The following is a 15,888-nucleotide window of genomic DNA, read 5'->3' on the forward strand; positions in this document are numbered from 1 at the left end:
ATACATTTAGAACATTGAAATACTTTTTAGTTTTCATGCCTGGCTTGAAGAATAAAGTTACTTAATAAAAAATAAAAAATTCACTAATTAAAAAAAATATAAAATCATAACAAATGAGAAATCAAGAGCATATAAAATAATGACAAAAAATAAAACCATACTCTCCTCCGTAAAACGAGATATCCCAGTAAGAAGAACTCTTTAATTTAATTTATATGCCATGTTTAGGATAGTAAAAAATAAATAAATAAATAAGCATGTTATCTATATAATTTGTCCACCTCATGATGTACCAAGTACGAAGTTGAAACAAACTTAGTATCTTTATTGACATCTGAAATGTAACTACCGTGTCTCCTCGGTTATAAGGAGCCATCGATCATAAGATGCACCTGTATTTTTCAGGACCAAAAAAATACCATTTAAAAATAGGCATATTATTTATGTAGTATCACCATCATTGCCTGAAATTTATTTATTATTATTCAGTGTCTGTTTTTTTCTTTATCACTTTTTGATGAGTCATTGTCCGCATCTTCCCATATATTCACATATTCGTTTCACTTATGACAAATGAATGTGCCTCTTTTCATACGCAATAACTTTTTTTTTCCAATAAATAATATATTGTCTTCTTGCAAACATTTATTATATAAAACGGTAATTAGGGACAATTATTTTTTACAGTTTTACAACACAGTACATTACAGAGATTGTGAGATAACATTGATTATAAAACTAAAATAGAAAAAACCATGAATCATATAATCGATGAAAAACGGTCATGATAAAATATACATTGCTATCAGTCGCTGTCCTATGTACCATTATCAGCACCATTTCAGCTACTAAGCCAATATGATTTACATTCTAACTAAAATTAAATGCTAATTGCAATATATTCCTGTATCGTCGTTTTAGTTTTGGAACTTGGCAGTTGCATTAGTCGAAAAGTAGAAAAAACACTTGATTGAAATTTACTTTATTTTTCTGACAGATTTAGTAAAACAATACACTGCCCTAGTTTTTGTATGTCCAATAGACCATTTTGCAAGTTATACAAAAGATATTTTGTTTGTTTCAAAGTCAAATATTTTATTTAAAGCAATTAAAAAGTATTACGAAATGGAAAAAAATATTTATGAAGAAAAAAACATATCAAAATTTAAAATAATGGTCAAGACATATGTGATAAACAATTTATAAATTAAATATATTTTCAATGTTATTATTAGAACACACATAACAATATGTATGATATGTGTGCCCTACTTTAAGATTTAAATAAAAAAAATAAAAAAAAATAAGTAAAATCAGTAAGTGGATATTGGCACTCAAAAAATGCTGAAAATACTATTTAACAGTGGAAAAAATAATATTTCTTTAGCTACATGAACGGAATAAGATAATTAACATATTGGCATTCATAACTCTATTTTTTTTTTATGGTCTATTAAACATACAAGAACTAGGGCAGCGAATACTCATTTCTTCAGGTGAGTGTAACAAACAGTGTGCAGATGTCTAGAATAATGTAACTGGAAGTGAAGTGCGAAGATAAGACGTATGAAAGTAGAGTAAGCGAAGTCTGTATGCAAAGACAGAGTGATATGGCGTTCTATTCTCTCCACCTATCCCCGCAGGGGAACGGCGCGAGTAACACTCTCCACTGATATAACTGACTATTTGACTGTCTGATTAATCTAACTAAGATTTCAACGTGTTCCCCTTTTATATAGGAGAACACTTAGTTTGTTACGAACGAAATGGCCGGCGCCAAGATGCTCCTGTTTAAAATTAAAGTCGCCTTATCAAACTGCATAATTCCAAAACATGAAATAAGTATTTCCTGTATATGAAATATTACCGCACAGCAAATCTAAATATTTAGGAGCTTTCTTTGTTATAAAGCTGCCTAAATACGATTCACGTTCTAGGAAAATAAAGTTATTATTAAAAATATTTTTCTTAAACACCCTGATATACTCTCATATTATTACGTACATATTGTTTTTTATTCATAACACAACAGTCTAAAAATAATAATTAGACAAGAGTAGATCTTTACAACTTCAAAACTAAAGTTCAAAGAAAATGTTAGTATAAATTATAGAATACAAATATTATCCGTGTGCATACGTGATATGATATAATCAGAATACTCTAGTTGGCCAAATAGAAAAATAATTTATGGCTAGAAATCTGCTCTTGTTTAAACAATTCTGTTAGTATCGAATATTGTCTCACTTGATAACATCGTGAAAGGTAACGTCTTCTCCATTGTGCAATTTTTCCAATTCATAACACATGTATTTGAACAAAAGTCTATCTTTCTGAGGATCACACTCCAATCTTCCTTTCAATAATCTGAGAATAAATTTCACCTGAAATATTTTATAGAAAATAAAATTAATAAATGATCTTGAAAATTCATTACAGAAAGAATTTACCATGAGGCCATAATTATCATTGCAAAAATAGATGTCCATTTTAGTAAAAAAATTGGGCAAATGAGAGAATTTAATATAAATTTCATCATCATTACCGGCGTTCTTGAAAATATTACATTTATAACATAAGGTATGCAATAACTTAGGCAATTTACGCAACCGTTTTTGGATTTAATACATTCAAATTGAAATAACTATAATATGCACCATGGGGCTATGCACCACTGGGCGCAGACAAGTATCAATATTTTGCAATGGTCTTGTTGGGAATAAAAGCCGGGACCTCAGACATGGTAGAATAGACTAATTATGATTAGCACACCACAAGGCAGAATAGTCCCCGCTTAATTTCGTTTTCAGGGGTGGTATTCTGAACCACTCTCGCGGCCGTAGACAACACTTTATCTCGTGTGTTTTGTATGTAAACACACGAGATAAATAGTTTTTCTACGGGCGCGAAAGCGTTTGGAATACCATCCCAGGACTTATACCCAATAGCTGTCAATAGTCAAACACACTCATCAAAATTCAGATTTTAAATTTAACTGTCTAGAAATTCAACACAATGCTTACAAAGAGGTCAAATTTACACATTAAAGCCGGGTAATGTTAAAAATATCTATTTCGACCTTGATATGCTATCCGAATATTATATATATATTTTTTAAATTAAGAATTTGATGCATCCCATATTGCTGTGATATAGACCTCACGACTTGCAAATTAAGATTTTACCCTTCGAACTGGAATAACTCCTCGCTGATGTATGTCCACTATATTCCAAGTGTTTTGGAAGTTCCTTATATCTGCATACGAGAGCAATGCATCCTCTTCGTTCGAGTAAAATAATGAAAAGTTCTCCATGATAATAGCTGCAAAGAAAAAAAACTAATACTGCACTTCACACAATATTATATAACTGGGTTCCCATGAGGAAAATACTATAAACAGGACAATATTGTCCTGTTCCAGCTCCGTGAACAGCCTCAACTGGGCAGGACAAGACACAGGGTTTATGACCTGTCATTGGCTGAGATTCAATTGTAAAATCGCAGGCTTAATATAATTCATCAAACAACGCAACCAATTTATATGTAAATGTCGCACAAAAAATAATACAATCGCCAAACGTTATTTATTTATTTCATCAATTAAAAAAAAATGTAAAAAAATAAAATGCGCAAATAAGTTCATCAAAAATCACGATAAAAATATATGAGTATGTCAATAATTTCGGATGCCCAAAGATTAGAAAACAAATACTGTTTAACCAAAACCGATCTACATATGGGCTGGTTAAACATCTGGGTAAAAGAAAAATGTTATTTTTTTAAGCACAAACAAATTGTCCACTCGTGTTACAGATTTTACAGTTATTTCATTACATTCGCTAGTATTGCGTAAAAATCATAGCTTTATATACATAGCATGTTTTTGATAAGAGGCCTGAATATTGACGGGGAGAGGCATCACCACCTAAGATTTACAGATGATATGGTGGATGAGATGACTGGGATGATTAATATCATCCCAGTCATCTCATTAGATTTTAAAGTGGAATCGGCTAAAATTGAACTTAAGAATAATCTCAATAAAACAAAAATAATGACAAACATTAATACAACTGGCAGAATACTACCCGTAGACAAGGTTGACCACTTTAGTATACTTGGGTCACAAAATCTGTGACAGCAGGGGTAATCAAACCAGTGAAGTAGAAAGAAGGAAAAAATGAGGCATTTGGTCGATTAAATTCCATATTTCGATGCTCCATTCCAAACTCCCTCAAAACCAATGGCTCTTATCCGTCCTTACATACGACGCAGATACTATAATTGGAACGATTGGATCCGCAGTCAAACCAAAGCATGTGATGTAAGTGGAAAGGATTGGTTGGTTGAAGTGGAAATGGGCGGGCCATATCACTCAAATATCTGATGATAGATAGAAATACGAGGCCCCAAGGACGCCCACCAATGAGATGGTCATATGATATTCGGAGGTTTGCCGGTAGACAATGGATGAGAATGGCACAGAATTGGGAGGAGTGGAGGAGCCAAGGGGAGACCTGTGTCCTGCAGTGGATCAAAATGGGCTGATATGATGATCTTTTTTATGATACATAATTTTTAGAGCACATGACTTGTGTACGGATATGTGTTGATTTAATCCTCAAGAGCTTTTATCGAGATACATACCTAATATTTGTGATGAAAATGAGTATTTTTTTTAGAAAAAATAGTCAAAAATATGTATCTGTTTTTCGAGATAAATGTAATAACTGTTTTTAAGAAAAGTGTAAATAAAATATCTTACCCACAAGGAGATTGAGAACAATATAGGTAATGATAACATAGAATGTGCAGAAATATATGAGAGAGGCAGTGAAGTTCCCACAGTCTGTTTCCCAGTAGTTATCTCTGGGCGTGCAGTATGGAGGAGCCACCATACAGTCGTGCATTATCTTATTCCAGTCTTCTCCCGTCACAATACGAAACAGCATTGCCACTCCATGGATAGCCGTGTTGAAATTTGCCCTCCTAAATATACACATTAAATTACGTTTATTTAATTGCACTATAGAAATGACTATGCTATTCTTACACATTGATCGCCAACCGATTTAATATAATACGGCAATTTTTTTAAAAGTAAGGTTAAGCATTGTGGGCACATATAAGGAACTACTTTGGTAGATCAAAGGTGATCAATTTTGCAGTGCAAACCCATTCCGGCGACTATGAAATGTGCGGTGAACACTTTTTTAAATAAACATTTCATGTCGGACTTGTCGGAAATCAAACCCGAGATCTAAGGCATGTTAGGTAAAATTATGATTAGTCTTATTAGTTTTAAAATTTTTAAAGGCAATTATTTATTATATTTTATGAAACTTAACTATAACCTTTAGTTTCAAACATTTTAAGGTTTAATATAAGATATAAGTTAATGAGTTCATGGTAAATTTAAATAAAAACTTAATTAAAATATCCTTAATTTTCGAGTTTATGTTTTGTTAAAATTAAAATAAAATTATTTTAGCCGCCTTTCCAAGTCGGTATATAGGGGATAATATGAAGGTTTTTTTTTTTTTTAATAAGTTTTTGGAGCGGCAGTCACTAGCACAATATTTTTTTTTTTTAAATTTAAATCTTAAAGTAGGGCACACATATCATACATATTGTTATGTGTGTTCTAATAATAACATTGCAAATATATTTAATTTATAAATTGTTTATCACATATGTCTTGACCATTATTTTAAATTTTGATGTTTTTTTCTTCATAAATATTTTTTTCCATTTCGTAATTGCTTTAAATAAAATTGTATTTTGTGACTTTGCCTTTTTCCTAAATGGAAGTCTAATTTTGTTCTTTTCTCTAGTATTGTGATCGTGTTCATGCTGGTTCCGATCAATTTTTTTCCAAAATTCTGTTTTTTTATTAGAGTTTATAATTTTATGAACAAATATCATTGTATTGTAAAATATTCTTTGTTTATATGTTAATAATTTCATTTAATTTACCATCGACTTTACCCTCGTGTATCTGTTTTTTTTTCAAAATGATTCTAAAGGCTTTATTTTGTAATACAGTTAGTTTATCTATGTTTTCCTTGTTTGATAAAAATAAAATGCTACTACAGTAGTTAACGTGTGGTTCAATAATTGCTTTGTAAATAGTTTTGCAAGAGTCCTTATAAATAAATCTTCAGCATTGGAAATGGACGCTGGCGGTGAATACAAATGAAATACAGTTCTAGTTTGCCTGTCACCAGTGGTCTACGTGGCGATCAATGTTTTAATGAAATATTCATATTATACCTTCCAATACCCTCTCCATATTTGACATTCCCAAACACAATGGTACCCGCAAGTGCGTAGAAAAAGACAAGGAGGAACATCCCGAAAATAATGAAAAATGATTTGCAGACTGAGACACCAACAGTCAGCATGAGCATCTTTAGAGTTGTGTGCTTTCCAGTTATTGTGAAGAATCGTAATATAACTACCATGAATCCAATGAAGTACGAAAGGTCATTCTGTAATTTTAAAGAAAATATTTTTATAAGACATTGATATAAAAAAGTTGCTTCTAAAAAGAGAACTTAATGTGAAAAACTATTGTACAAAATTAAAGTGCAGTTGCTTTTTGAAGCGCAAAAAAGTTACACAAAATAACCGTACAACAGGCTGGGGAGATGGGGATTAACCTAACCACAGGACACTTCATATTAATGTTCAAATGCTCTAGTGGTATATAAATTCTCTGATATTAAATATGTATAATAATATACATGCAATAAATTTATAAATAAATGTAACCATTAATACGTTTTTATCGGCCTTATAAAAAGTAAAACCTTTCTTCTCTTTTTCTTCGAGAAATTCGTAATTATTTACCAGCTGTGGGTCGTATAAGTTATAACACAATGACATGTAAGATGGTCAGTCAATATTTTAGTTACTGGTACAGATTACTTATAAGTATGTTCAGAATTGATCCCAGATCTGGACAGAAGTGTAATACACCAATGAGATCAATCAAAGGCATGGAATAATGTAAAAAAATATTCAAAGTTATTAGAAATAGTGGGATTACCTTTAAAGTACAGTGTATGAATATCCACATACAGCCGGCTACAGTGACAAGTAGATCATAGCGGTTGCGTCTACTTTGCCAATAGCCACGAGGCGTAAAAGCAATATTCTTGAGAACGACTTCAGACACAAATACTAAAGTCAGCAAGGCAGAAGTAAACGCTAACCATTCTGTGTGAGCTGCTTCTTTTATCCACTGCAAAAAAAAAACAATTACATACTAATTCTGATTAATGAACCAAACACAAAAGTTAGCTAATGCAAATTGTCATAATAAGGTTGAACAAATCTGTACACGGAGAGCTTTCACACATATTACATGTATTAAAGAAACAAGGATTCCCATATTTAAAAAATATAAAACCTCAAAATGGTTTAATGAATACAGGAATAAAAATCTGTACACGGAGAGCTTTCACACATATTACATGTATTAAAGAAACAAGGATTCCCATATTTAAAAAATATAAAACCTCAAAATGGTTTAATGAATACAGGAATAAAAATGTATGATGAGATGCCTGAGAGGAATGAGAAGAATATAAATGAATTTAAGAAGTGCCTTGTTCACTGTAGGTATCTTTCTAATAGAGAAATATCACTGAATTGACCACGCCTCTGATACATCACGAATCAGTTAAATTTTGAGCTTTGTTTATGACTTGTGACTTAAAATTTAAAAAGAACATCGTCACGAATCTTAACGCCACAATTGTCAAGGCCAAACATATCGCATTTTTATAAAGACATATTTTTTTCATTTTGAAAATTATGCATGAAAACATTCTCCACAATATACATTTAGATTTCGAAACAACAATTGATTTTTCTAAATTCATTTCTCATGTTTTTATCGCGGTATTCATACCAGTTGTATGCATAAGTCTTTTCCGGTTTCACTAAGAGTGGCGCCACTGAACAGTATGCAGCGTATGAATTTGACACTAGAACAGTATGCAACGTATGAATTTGACACTAGAACAGTATGCAGTGTATGAATTCGACACTACAACAGTATGCAACGTATGAATTTGACACTAGAACAGTATGCAGCGTATGAATTTGACACTAGAACAGTATGCAGCGTATGAATTCGACACTACAACAGTATGCAACGTATGAATTTGACACTAGAACAGTATGCAGCGTATGAATTTGACACTAGAACAGTATGCAGCGTATGAATTTGACACTAGAACAGTATGCAGCGTATGAATTTGACTCTACGTCAGTTTGTTTGCCTGATATTAACCTACAAACACAAACAAGTTGAGTCTGCCAAACAATAGCTTCTGTGTTGTATCGTTCATGGTCGACATTTGGGCCTGAAAAATAATATGAGCCACAATCTTTGATAAACCAGCTATCTGCATTGCTTCAAGATATTCAAGAACGAAAGCTGTCAATGTGATGATGAAACACCTCAAGATCTCCCTCACCTGTTGATACATTTCCCCATTTTCAGCTTTCAGAGACAACAGCTGGAGGCCCGATGCAGAAGTTTGGGCGAGATCATATGCGACATCAGATTGGTGATACTTCATAAAGAACTCACATGAGGTAGTATCTTACATGGCCAAGTTAGTGCAGGACATTGGTAAAATAAACCAAAGTAGGACTCAAAATGCCGAACACTTCTAGTGGAACGGATGGCCTGTCGATGACTGTCAACAGGCTGGCTTCTTTTGAAGAGTTTTAAGTGGTTTCTTCTTTACTAGAACAATTGCTAGAGAAGTTCCTGATTGGCCCACTATATAATATTCTTACTGATCCCAACACTTATAAAATAGAAGCTTATTAAAAGCGGAAAAATCCACTTTTACGAATTATTAACCTTATACATAATAAGCAAGGTTAAAAATAAATGCAACTCCTACATATTTTTTTATTTTTTCATATATACCTATGACTTATAACATGTGTTTATCACCGTTAAATAAAAATAATCTGATTGATGAACAACGTGGAATTTAAAAAAAACTTTTTAAAGATATCAGTAATCCAAAAATTAACTAAACCAGTTTTTAGATGTTCAGATTATATAGATGGTACTGTATTAATTTACAGATCAATCTACAAATTATGATTTAAATAATTAATTAACACACTTACCGTTACAGCTAATAAACTACTATTAAGAAGTACGGCAATAGCAATACACCGTTTGAAAGCAATGTGTTGAGTGACATCATATGCAGCTGCACGAAATCGTCTACCATCAGGGCGTGGAGGCAGGTGAAGAGGTTGAGCAATCTTCAATCTCTTCTTCAAGTCACACCTGTAATCAAATTATATTAAACGATTATTTAGATAATTAAAAATAATTAAAAGTGCAATGCGATGGTCAGTTAAACACCGTACTTTTATTATAGACAGAGCAAAGGAAACGAAAAAGCTGTATTACAAGGATCAGAAAACTGGTTATTTTTTAGTCAACTGGATAAAATCGTTTAAGTGAATTTAAATTTTAGAATACATTCTAATTGAGATCCAACTTTACACTAAGATTCTTCGCATGCATACAAATATTATGTGAAATTCAGAATAAATTATGCCATTAAATTTTGAAGACAAGTAAATCTAAAAAGAATCCATTTGTTTTCCGACTCTCCAATACTTCTTCCTAGTTGTTCCACCACATTCGGTCGTCAGCCATTCTCGTTAACTCAAGTCATATAGTGCAGCACCTGTGACTCTCTAGATTACATCTGTCTACCTAATTTGTAAACGTCCCCTTCCTCGTCTACTATCAACTACTGTTCCAAGCATGATCTGACTGTCCGGCCCCGCTCTCACAGAGTGCCCAAAGGAACTACAGACTAATTTCAAATCGCAAAATGAACTGTGTAATACATGAAATAAAAAAATATTCAATTAACTACATGTTTTTTGCTCTTATTCTGAAATCCCATCTTTATTTTGCTGTAAAAGCTCAGGAGTCACTGCAACCTGTGTAGATAGATCTATTGTGATGGTAGAATATTTGCTAAGAATTCTTTTCAGGTTTTTAACCAATTCTGTATTCAGCATGAAATGTGCTATGAAGTGTAACAAATAATAAAAATACATAACGAATTCTAAAAAGCCATTGCAGGTGTTTCTGGGCCTGGCAATAGCTTAGCCGTTAATTTTACTTTTGTGAAATATTACTCATTCTTTTCTGGTTATGCTTAAAATATTTACAATCCATTGTTCTTTTAATTTATTAATTAAAGAAATAATTAACAATCAATAGCGCTAATTTTAGTACGTTTACATGACAAAATAAAAAAAACAATAATCCGAATGTCCAAGACCATAAAAATCAAAGAACTAAAAAAAAAAGTATTCAAGAACCTTACCATCTTCTTTGATCCACAGTCAAGAGAGCTGTGCCCTTATTTTCAGAATAATTGGCAATAACAACACCTACAAACAGTGTGAGACCAATCATGCATCCCAAGAATATATAAACATGAATGTAAATAGCGTGAACCTGAAATAGAAAGAAAACATTGTTTATTTCATTACGTTTAATCATTACTTCTAAAAGAAAAATCGTAACCAATAACAGTTTTGGGAAACAAAACAATTGGAATATAAAGACACAACTCACAGAGTGCAAAAATAACTGCTGTATAATACTCCAATAGTCCATAACCTTGCAAACAGGTTATTGAACATCAAAATGTCATCCCACATTTCATAATGAATACAGATGAAAATGTGTTCAAAACCAGACCAACAGGTTTTTTTCAAATTTAAAGAATCACTAATAGACCTAGTAAAGTGGCTGTAACTCATTATCATCATTTCCTTAACTGGATCATTTTCATTATATGGAAGGTAAGGTGATCAGCCTTACGCTTCAGGGCCCATATTACACTAGGAAATTAACAGAGTTATCTTTAATTGTCTGTACAGTGAAATCAAATTTTCTGAATAAATAATAGAATATTCATATGCGATGAAGAAACGTCAAATTTCCATAGAAACACCACACACATTCCTTACATTTTTGTAGAGAAAAATCATTTGTACTTTAAAGACAATTCAAGATGTTAACTTCCCATTGTAATCGAGGCCCAGGTGCCAGTCCAGGGCCGCGATTACAATGCGAAATAATATCTTCGACTAACAATAAAGTAAAATCGAAAATTGTGTATGAAAATGTGCATATTTGTATGAAATATTAAAGTATCTTCATTGGTAACCTGTAATTGAAAATGTTAAGAAAAAAAATTGTATGCATGTTCTATTTTTCATATAAAAAACTTTATTTTACTTTATAGATAAAATTGAAGATAACTGATAACTTCCCATCGTAATATGTACAGGCCCTGGGGCAGTGAAATGTTACAGTGTAAAAACAAATATATCACATCGACCTTGCCGGGAATCCTTCATGGTACTTCAAGCCTGGTAGGCCTACTCCTATGGGAGAAACAGCGTGATGGTTTGTCCGTTGGAGCACTAAAATTGTTTTTAAATATGAGGCTAGTCAACGAACTGAAATGAATTGTGTTTTCAATGGCCCTCAAAATTAAATATTTTGGTAAATCATAAGAACGCAAATATTTCTTTTCATAAAAAAAAAAAAATGTACTTACAGGTCCTAAAGCTTTAATAAGAACATCTCTGACATCCAACCAGCCCTTGAACGATAACACTTCGAAAAGAGCCAACATAGCATCACCAATATTGTCAAAATTAAAGCGCCTTGGATTCGCCCTAGAAAATAATTAACAAGTAAAAAAACAGTTTTATGTACGATCCACATTTTTTATTCATATATGGATTCTAGATGTACTGTGTTCTTAAAAAATAGGTGTAATCTGTTAAGGTTTGTTATTAAATCTAATCACTATATTAACAGAGTGTTTTTCAGGTTGCCTATCAAAAAAAAATGTATTGATAGTTACGTGGTATTGCAATATCATCGACAATATGTGGAAAATTACTTTTTTTTTTTCAAACTTACCAAACTCGAGGAACAAGCATTGATGGATAGGTTTCATTTATTCCGGGTTGCAGCTTCATTTTTGTTACAAATACACGCCTCATAAATATACCCACACAATCTTCCCTCCGTGTAACAGTTGGATCATTGCAACGTGCTAGTCTAAAATAGCAAATGCAAAGAAAATAAATTAATTATCAAGATGTAATAATAACATAGAATGTGTTTAATATCATTATTTCGACTAATTTACCTTCCTCCATATAATTGTACACCATAACTTGCGAAAATAAACATCAGTAAAATGAGTAACGTGGATACCTGGAAGAAAAGAAATCTCATAAATGACTGTACAAAACTAACAAAGTAAAGGTAAAATTTTAATTTATTTATGAATATATTACAACAGAAATGGAGAACATTTTAGAGATCAGTATATGGAAGTAAGGCATTTACAGGGCTTATGACCTGTTATTGGCTGGCTTAAGTGACCCACTTTACATCGCTAGCCCAAAGCAGCGGTGAGATATCTCTGAAACTCGAATTCTGAGATAATCTGACTTTAAAGTTTGCAAAGGGTCCAACTTAATTGAACTATTTGAAGTAGATTATGAATACTTTATTTTTAAATAGGTAAGCTATCTAACTTCGTTATTTTATTTTTCAAAAACATTAGTTTATTTAATTTATTGGCATATATGCGTGTTTATCTCAAATATCGGATTTATCTCACTGTTGCTTTGAGCTAGCAACATATTATGTGACATTCATCATTCCCCCTATGTTTGAACAACGATATTTCTTCAATTCTTCCATCTGTTCATTTTTGAAAAGTTAAAGAGCTGAAAACCTTTATTGATGCGGGTGAGATTTATCTGACTGCATTATTACTCCTACATAATAGGCAACGCCTGAAAATGCCTAGACTTCCATATCCCCTTCTCTAAAATGCTCTACATCACTGTTGTAATAGACATGTTGATGTTGATACTTCTGCAGGGGGCGGAATCCAGTCAAAATATTGTTGGCTGTTATTTATTGATGATTTTTTATGGAAGCACGAGTAGAGGACTGCCATATATTGATGCGATGTTATCATTGCTTGAAATGCAGTCACACTTCAGATAGATATGAAGAAAAATACAATGCATGTAGTTGCAGCCACTGTGCCCAAGATCACGGTTGCAAGAGCTGTGGTTAGAAAAAGCAATAGCCCAGTTTGTTATAATTGTGAATAACAAAACATCAAATTTAAGCAAAATTTTCTTTTAGAACACGAGGAAAATAGTTCAAACTGTACTTTTGGGTTAAAAGTGTAAAATGATTATTGCTGAAGACCGCATGAATATGAATCAGTGACTCATGCAAGTGTAGGATTTTGGTGGTTGAGGGTTGGAGCTCCTTCTCCAGTTGGTGATGGACAGAAGAGACAAAGTTGATGTTTAATGTGTGTATTTATTACATGGCAATAAATAATGAATTTAATTATGTTTCGGGAGTGTTACAGCGATGAGGTGTTGAACTGACCGCACTTGAACTACATACTGTAACTGGGTGACTGCGATGAGCTGACTTGTTGGCTAACTGGGCATTATCACGCCCTGCGGTTTCTTTATAGGCCATGTTCCTTTGTTCTTCATGTCTCCATGGCATGAATGTACTGCAGGACGTTGCTCTTATCTAGACGGATTTTTTATGTGCAATACTGTTAGTCTTGCAGAATATAATGTATTGTTTACAATATAAAATGATGACTCGCTTCATCGGTCGTTGCTCTATTTCAGGTTAAATGATTGCACATGTGTATCATTGAACTATGTACCCCACAGTATCGACGCCTGTGCCAACCACTGTTATTACTTGCGGACTGTGCAACAATAATTACGATTGCTCACATAACCTATCTATCTATATATGTTTCGCTTTTTGTTGTGACGGAAGGAAGACACTGCTAGGATGTATACTTGTTTTCTAGTAGTCTCTTTTGTTTTGTTATTAACTGTTTTTTAAAATGCTATTTACCAATAAGATTTCTTTGAAACCACGGCAAAGCTCATAGACAACTTTTCTCATATGTGGAACTAGAGTAAATATCCTTAGAGGACGAACACATCGTAAGACCATCAAAAGCTGGGCAGAAGATCCGGGAGGTACATTGACAGGCATCCACCAAAGAAATGTTAAAGAAACCTGAAATGCATTGTAAAATATTAATTTATCAACGGACGCAGCTCAAACAAAAAATTCTCATATGTTAACAGAAAAAAAAAAGAAAAACATAAATAGAACAGAAAACTAATACATAATTGTTAGGCAAATAAGAACAGTAACATATAATAAATAACAAATTAACAAGAAAGATATGCGGTAAGAGAGTGATTTGATGAATATATGTTTAAATATAGTTTTTCTATTACTCTCTCGCAAATTTTTCCCCGAATCCTGTGCGCAAAAGATAACTGAACGTTGGACTGATTATGCCTAACTAAAACTTTGATAATCGCTGCCCCAAAACTAAACCGATTTTGTTTTTTTAAAGAAAGAGTATCGGAAAGAAAGTTTCTGTCGGCAAGTTTTGCTTTTTCCAAAAATAGTTATCGTATTTGTATACTGAATGTCAGTAAAACTAGGCGCTTTTATAGGTTTTTGGATGGTCCTAACTCCTGTTAAAGAATACTAATAGGGACACGCCAATGGTAGACATCTATGGTGTGTAAGAAATCATCGCTCTAAGGCCACAATCCAGGAAGAACATATAGGAATACTTTTGTATGAAGAAAAGTCAGACTGCGCATCCTCTTAAGTAAAGTTGTTGGATAAAAAATGTTAACCTTACTCCAAAATAATCAAAATTGTGAAATGTGTTCTAATCATTCTGGACAAAGGCGACTAAATGCCATAAAACAAGAAATCAATTTATTGTTTTATTTCTTTTATTGCAGTTTTTTTTATTTAATTGTAATATTTTTTCAATTTATTACATCTAAAGTACGTTATTATACCTATGTTTTATTTTTTATTCATTTATATTTTTACACTAACAAATTTTATGTACAGGGATACAGCTTATAATAACACAACCAGAAACGACTCATGCCTGTAAACTTGTCTCAACGCACTAGAAAATCCATGTTGAGTCGGGGCAATAATAAAATTTAACTCTTCTCCTATTAAGACTACCTTTTGAATATTGCACAATTAAAATAGAAATACGTACCACGTAAATAAACACATCCAGAACAGAGGCAGCATCTTTCAAATATGCTTTGGGAGTAAAAAATAATCCATCCGCTAATATTTTTAAAGCCAATTCCAGGCTCATAAATATGACAAAACCGTATTCAGCTACCTAAAATAATTGTTAAATTTGAATGACATATTTATACAGTATGTATGACTCAAACCTGGAGAATTTTTAGCATATAATCAGATTGTCAAACTGAGAGGACAATCCATGAAATTATAAAAATACAATACCAAATAATTAACTTTTTTAATCCTATTGGGTTGATCGACTTACCCAAATGATGTTTCTGTAAAATCTCATAAGACCAATTTATCACCCTCAAAGTTTTTTGTTGGGTTTTTTTTTTGTGACTTTGAAAATTCAAGATAATTTTCAGTGATATTTTTAAACTTATCAATCTAACTCAATGCACTGAAACTTAATAAATTAACTGATATAAAAATAAAATACAAACAGTTTTTTTTTATTGTTTAGGATTTTTACATACTATATTGTATATTCTATGTAACACAATTAAAAAATATCTATGATTCTTATTTAGAAACTTCGCTGGTCTGTCTTTGAACTGTATTTTTTAAAAATAAATGTTATTGTATCATTGTCGACTGTTTCTTTCAAATAAATAAATAAAATAGCTGACAAACAGTTTAA

The 15,888-nt window shown here is 32.2% G+C and overlaps 1 protein-coding gene across 1 annotated transcript in view; it reads right to left on the bottom strand.

Moving 5' to 3' along the window:
- Positions 1-15,888, bottom strand: part of na (sodium leak channel non-selective protein na) — a 66,244-nt gene that overhangs the window by 19,749 nt on the left and 30,607 nt on the right. Inside the window, exons 18-29 of the mRNA XM_088234682.1 lie at positions 15,208-15,339; positions 14,013-14,180; positions 12,244-12,311; positions 12,012-12,152; positions 11,641-11,761; positions 10,393-10,526; positions 9,164-9,329; positions 7,053-7,247; positions 6,275-6,492; positions 4,767-4,990; positions 3,186-3,322; positions 2,248-2,384 (exon numbers count right to left, since the gene is read on the bottom strand). Of these exons, the coding sequence (XP_088090808.1) occupies positions 2,248-2,384; positions 3,186-3,322; positions 4,767-4,990; positions 6,275-6,492; positions 7,053-7,247; positions 9,164-9,329; positions 10,393-10,526; positions 11,641-11,761; positions 12,012-12,152; positions 12,244-12,311; positions 14,013-14,180; positions 15,208-15,339 (1,841 nt within the window). The remainder of the gene's footprint in view (positions 1-2,247; positions 2,385-3,185; positions 3,323-4,766; positions 4,991-6,274; positions 6,493-7,052; positions 7,248-9,163; positions 9,330-10,392; positions 10,527-11,640; positions 11,762-12,011; positions 12,153-12,243; positions 12,312-14,012; positions 14,181-15,207; positions 15,340-15,888) is intronic.

The sequence above is a fragment of the Micrasema longulum genome, unplaced genomic scaffold, assembly GCF_059751315.1.
Source record: "Micrasema longulum isolate JH-2025_06_02 unplaced genomic scaffold, ASM5975131v1 h1tg000087l, whole genome shotgun sequence".
NCBI classification, from domain to species: domain Eukaryota; kingdom Metazoa; phylum Arthropoda; class Insecta; order Trichoptera; family Brachycentridae; genus Micrasema; species Micrasema longulum.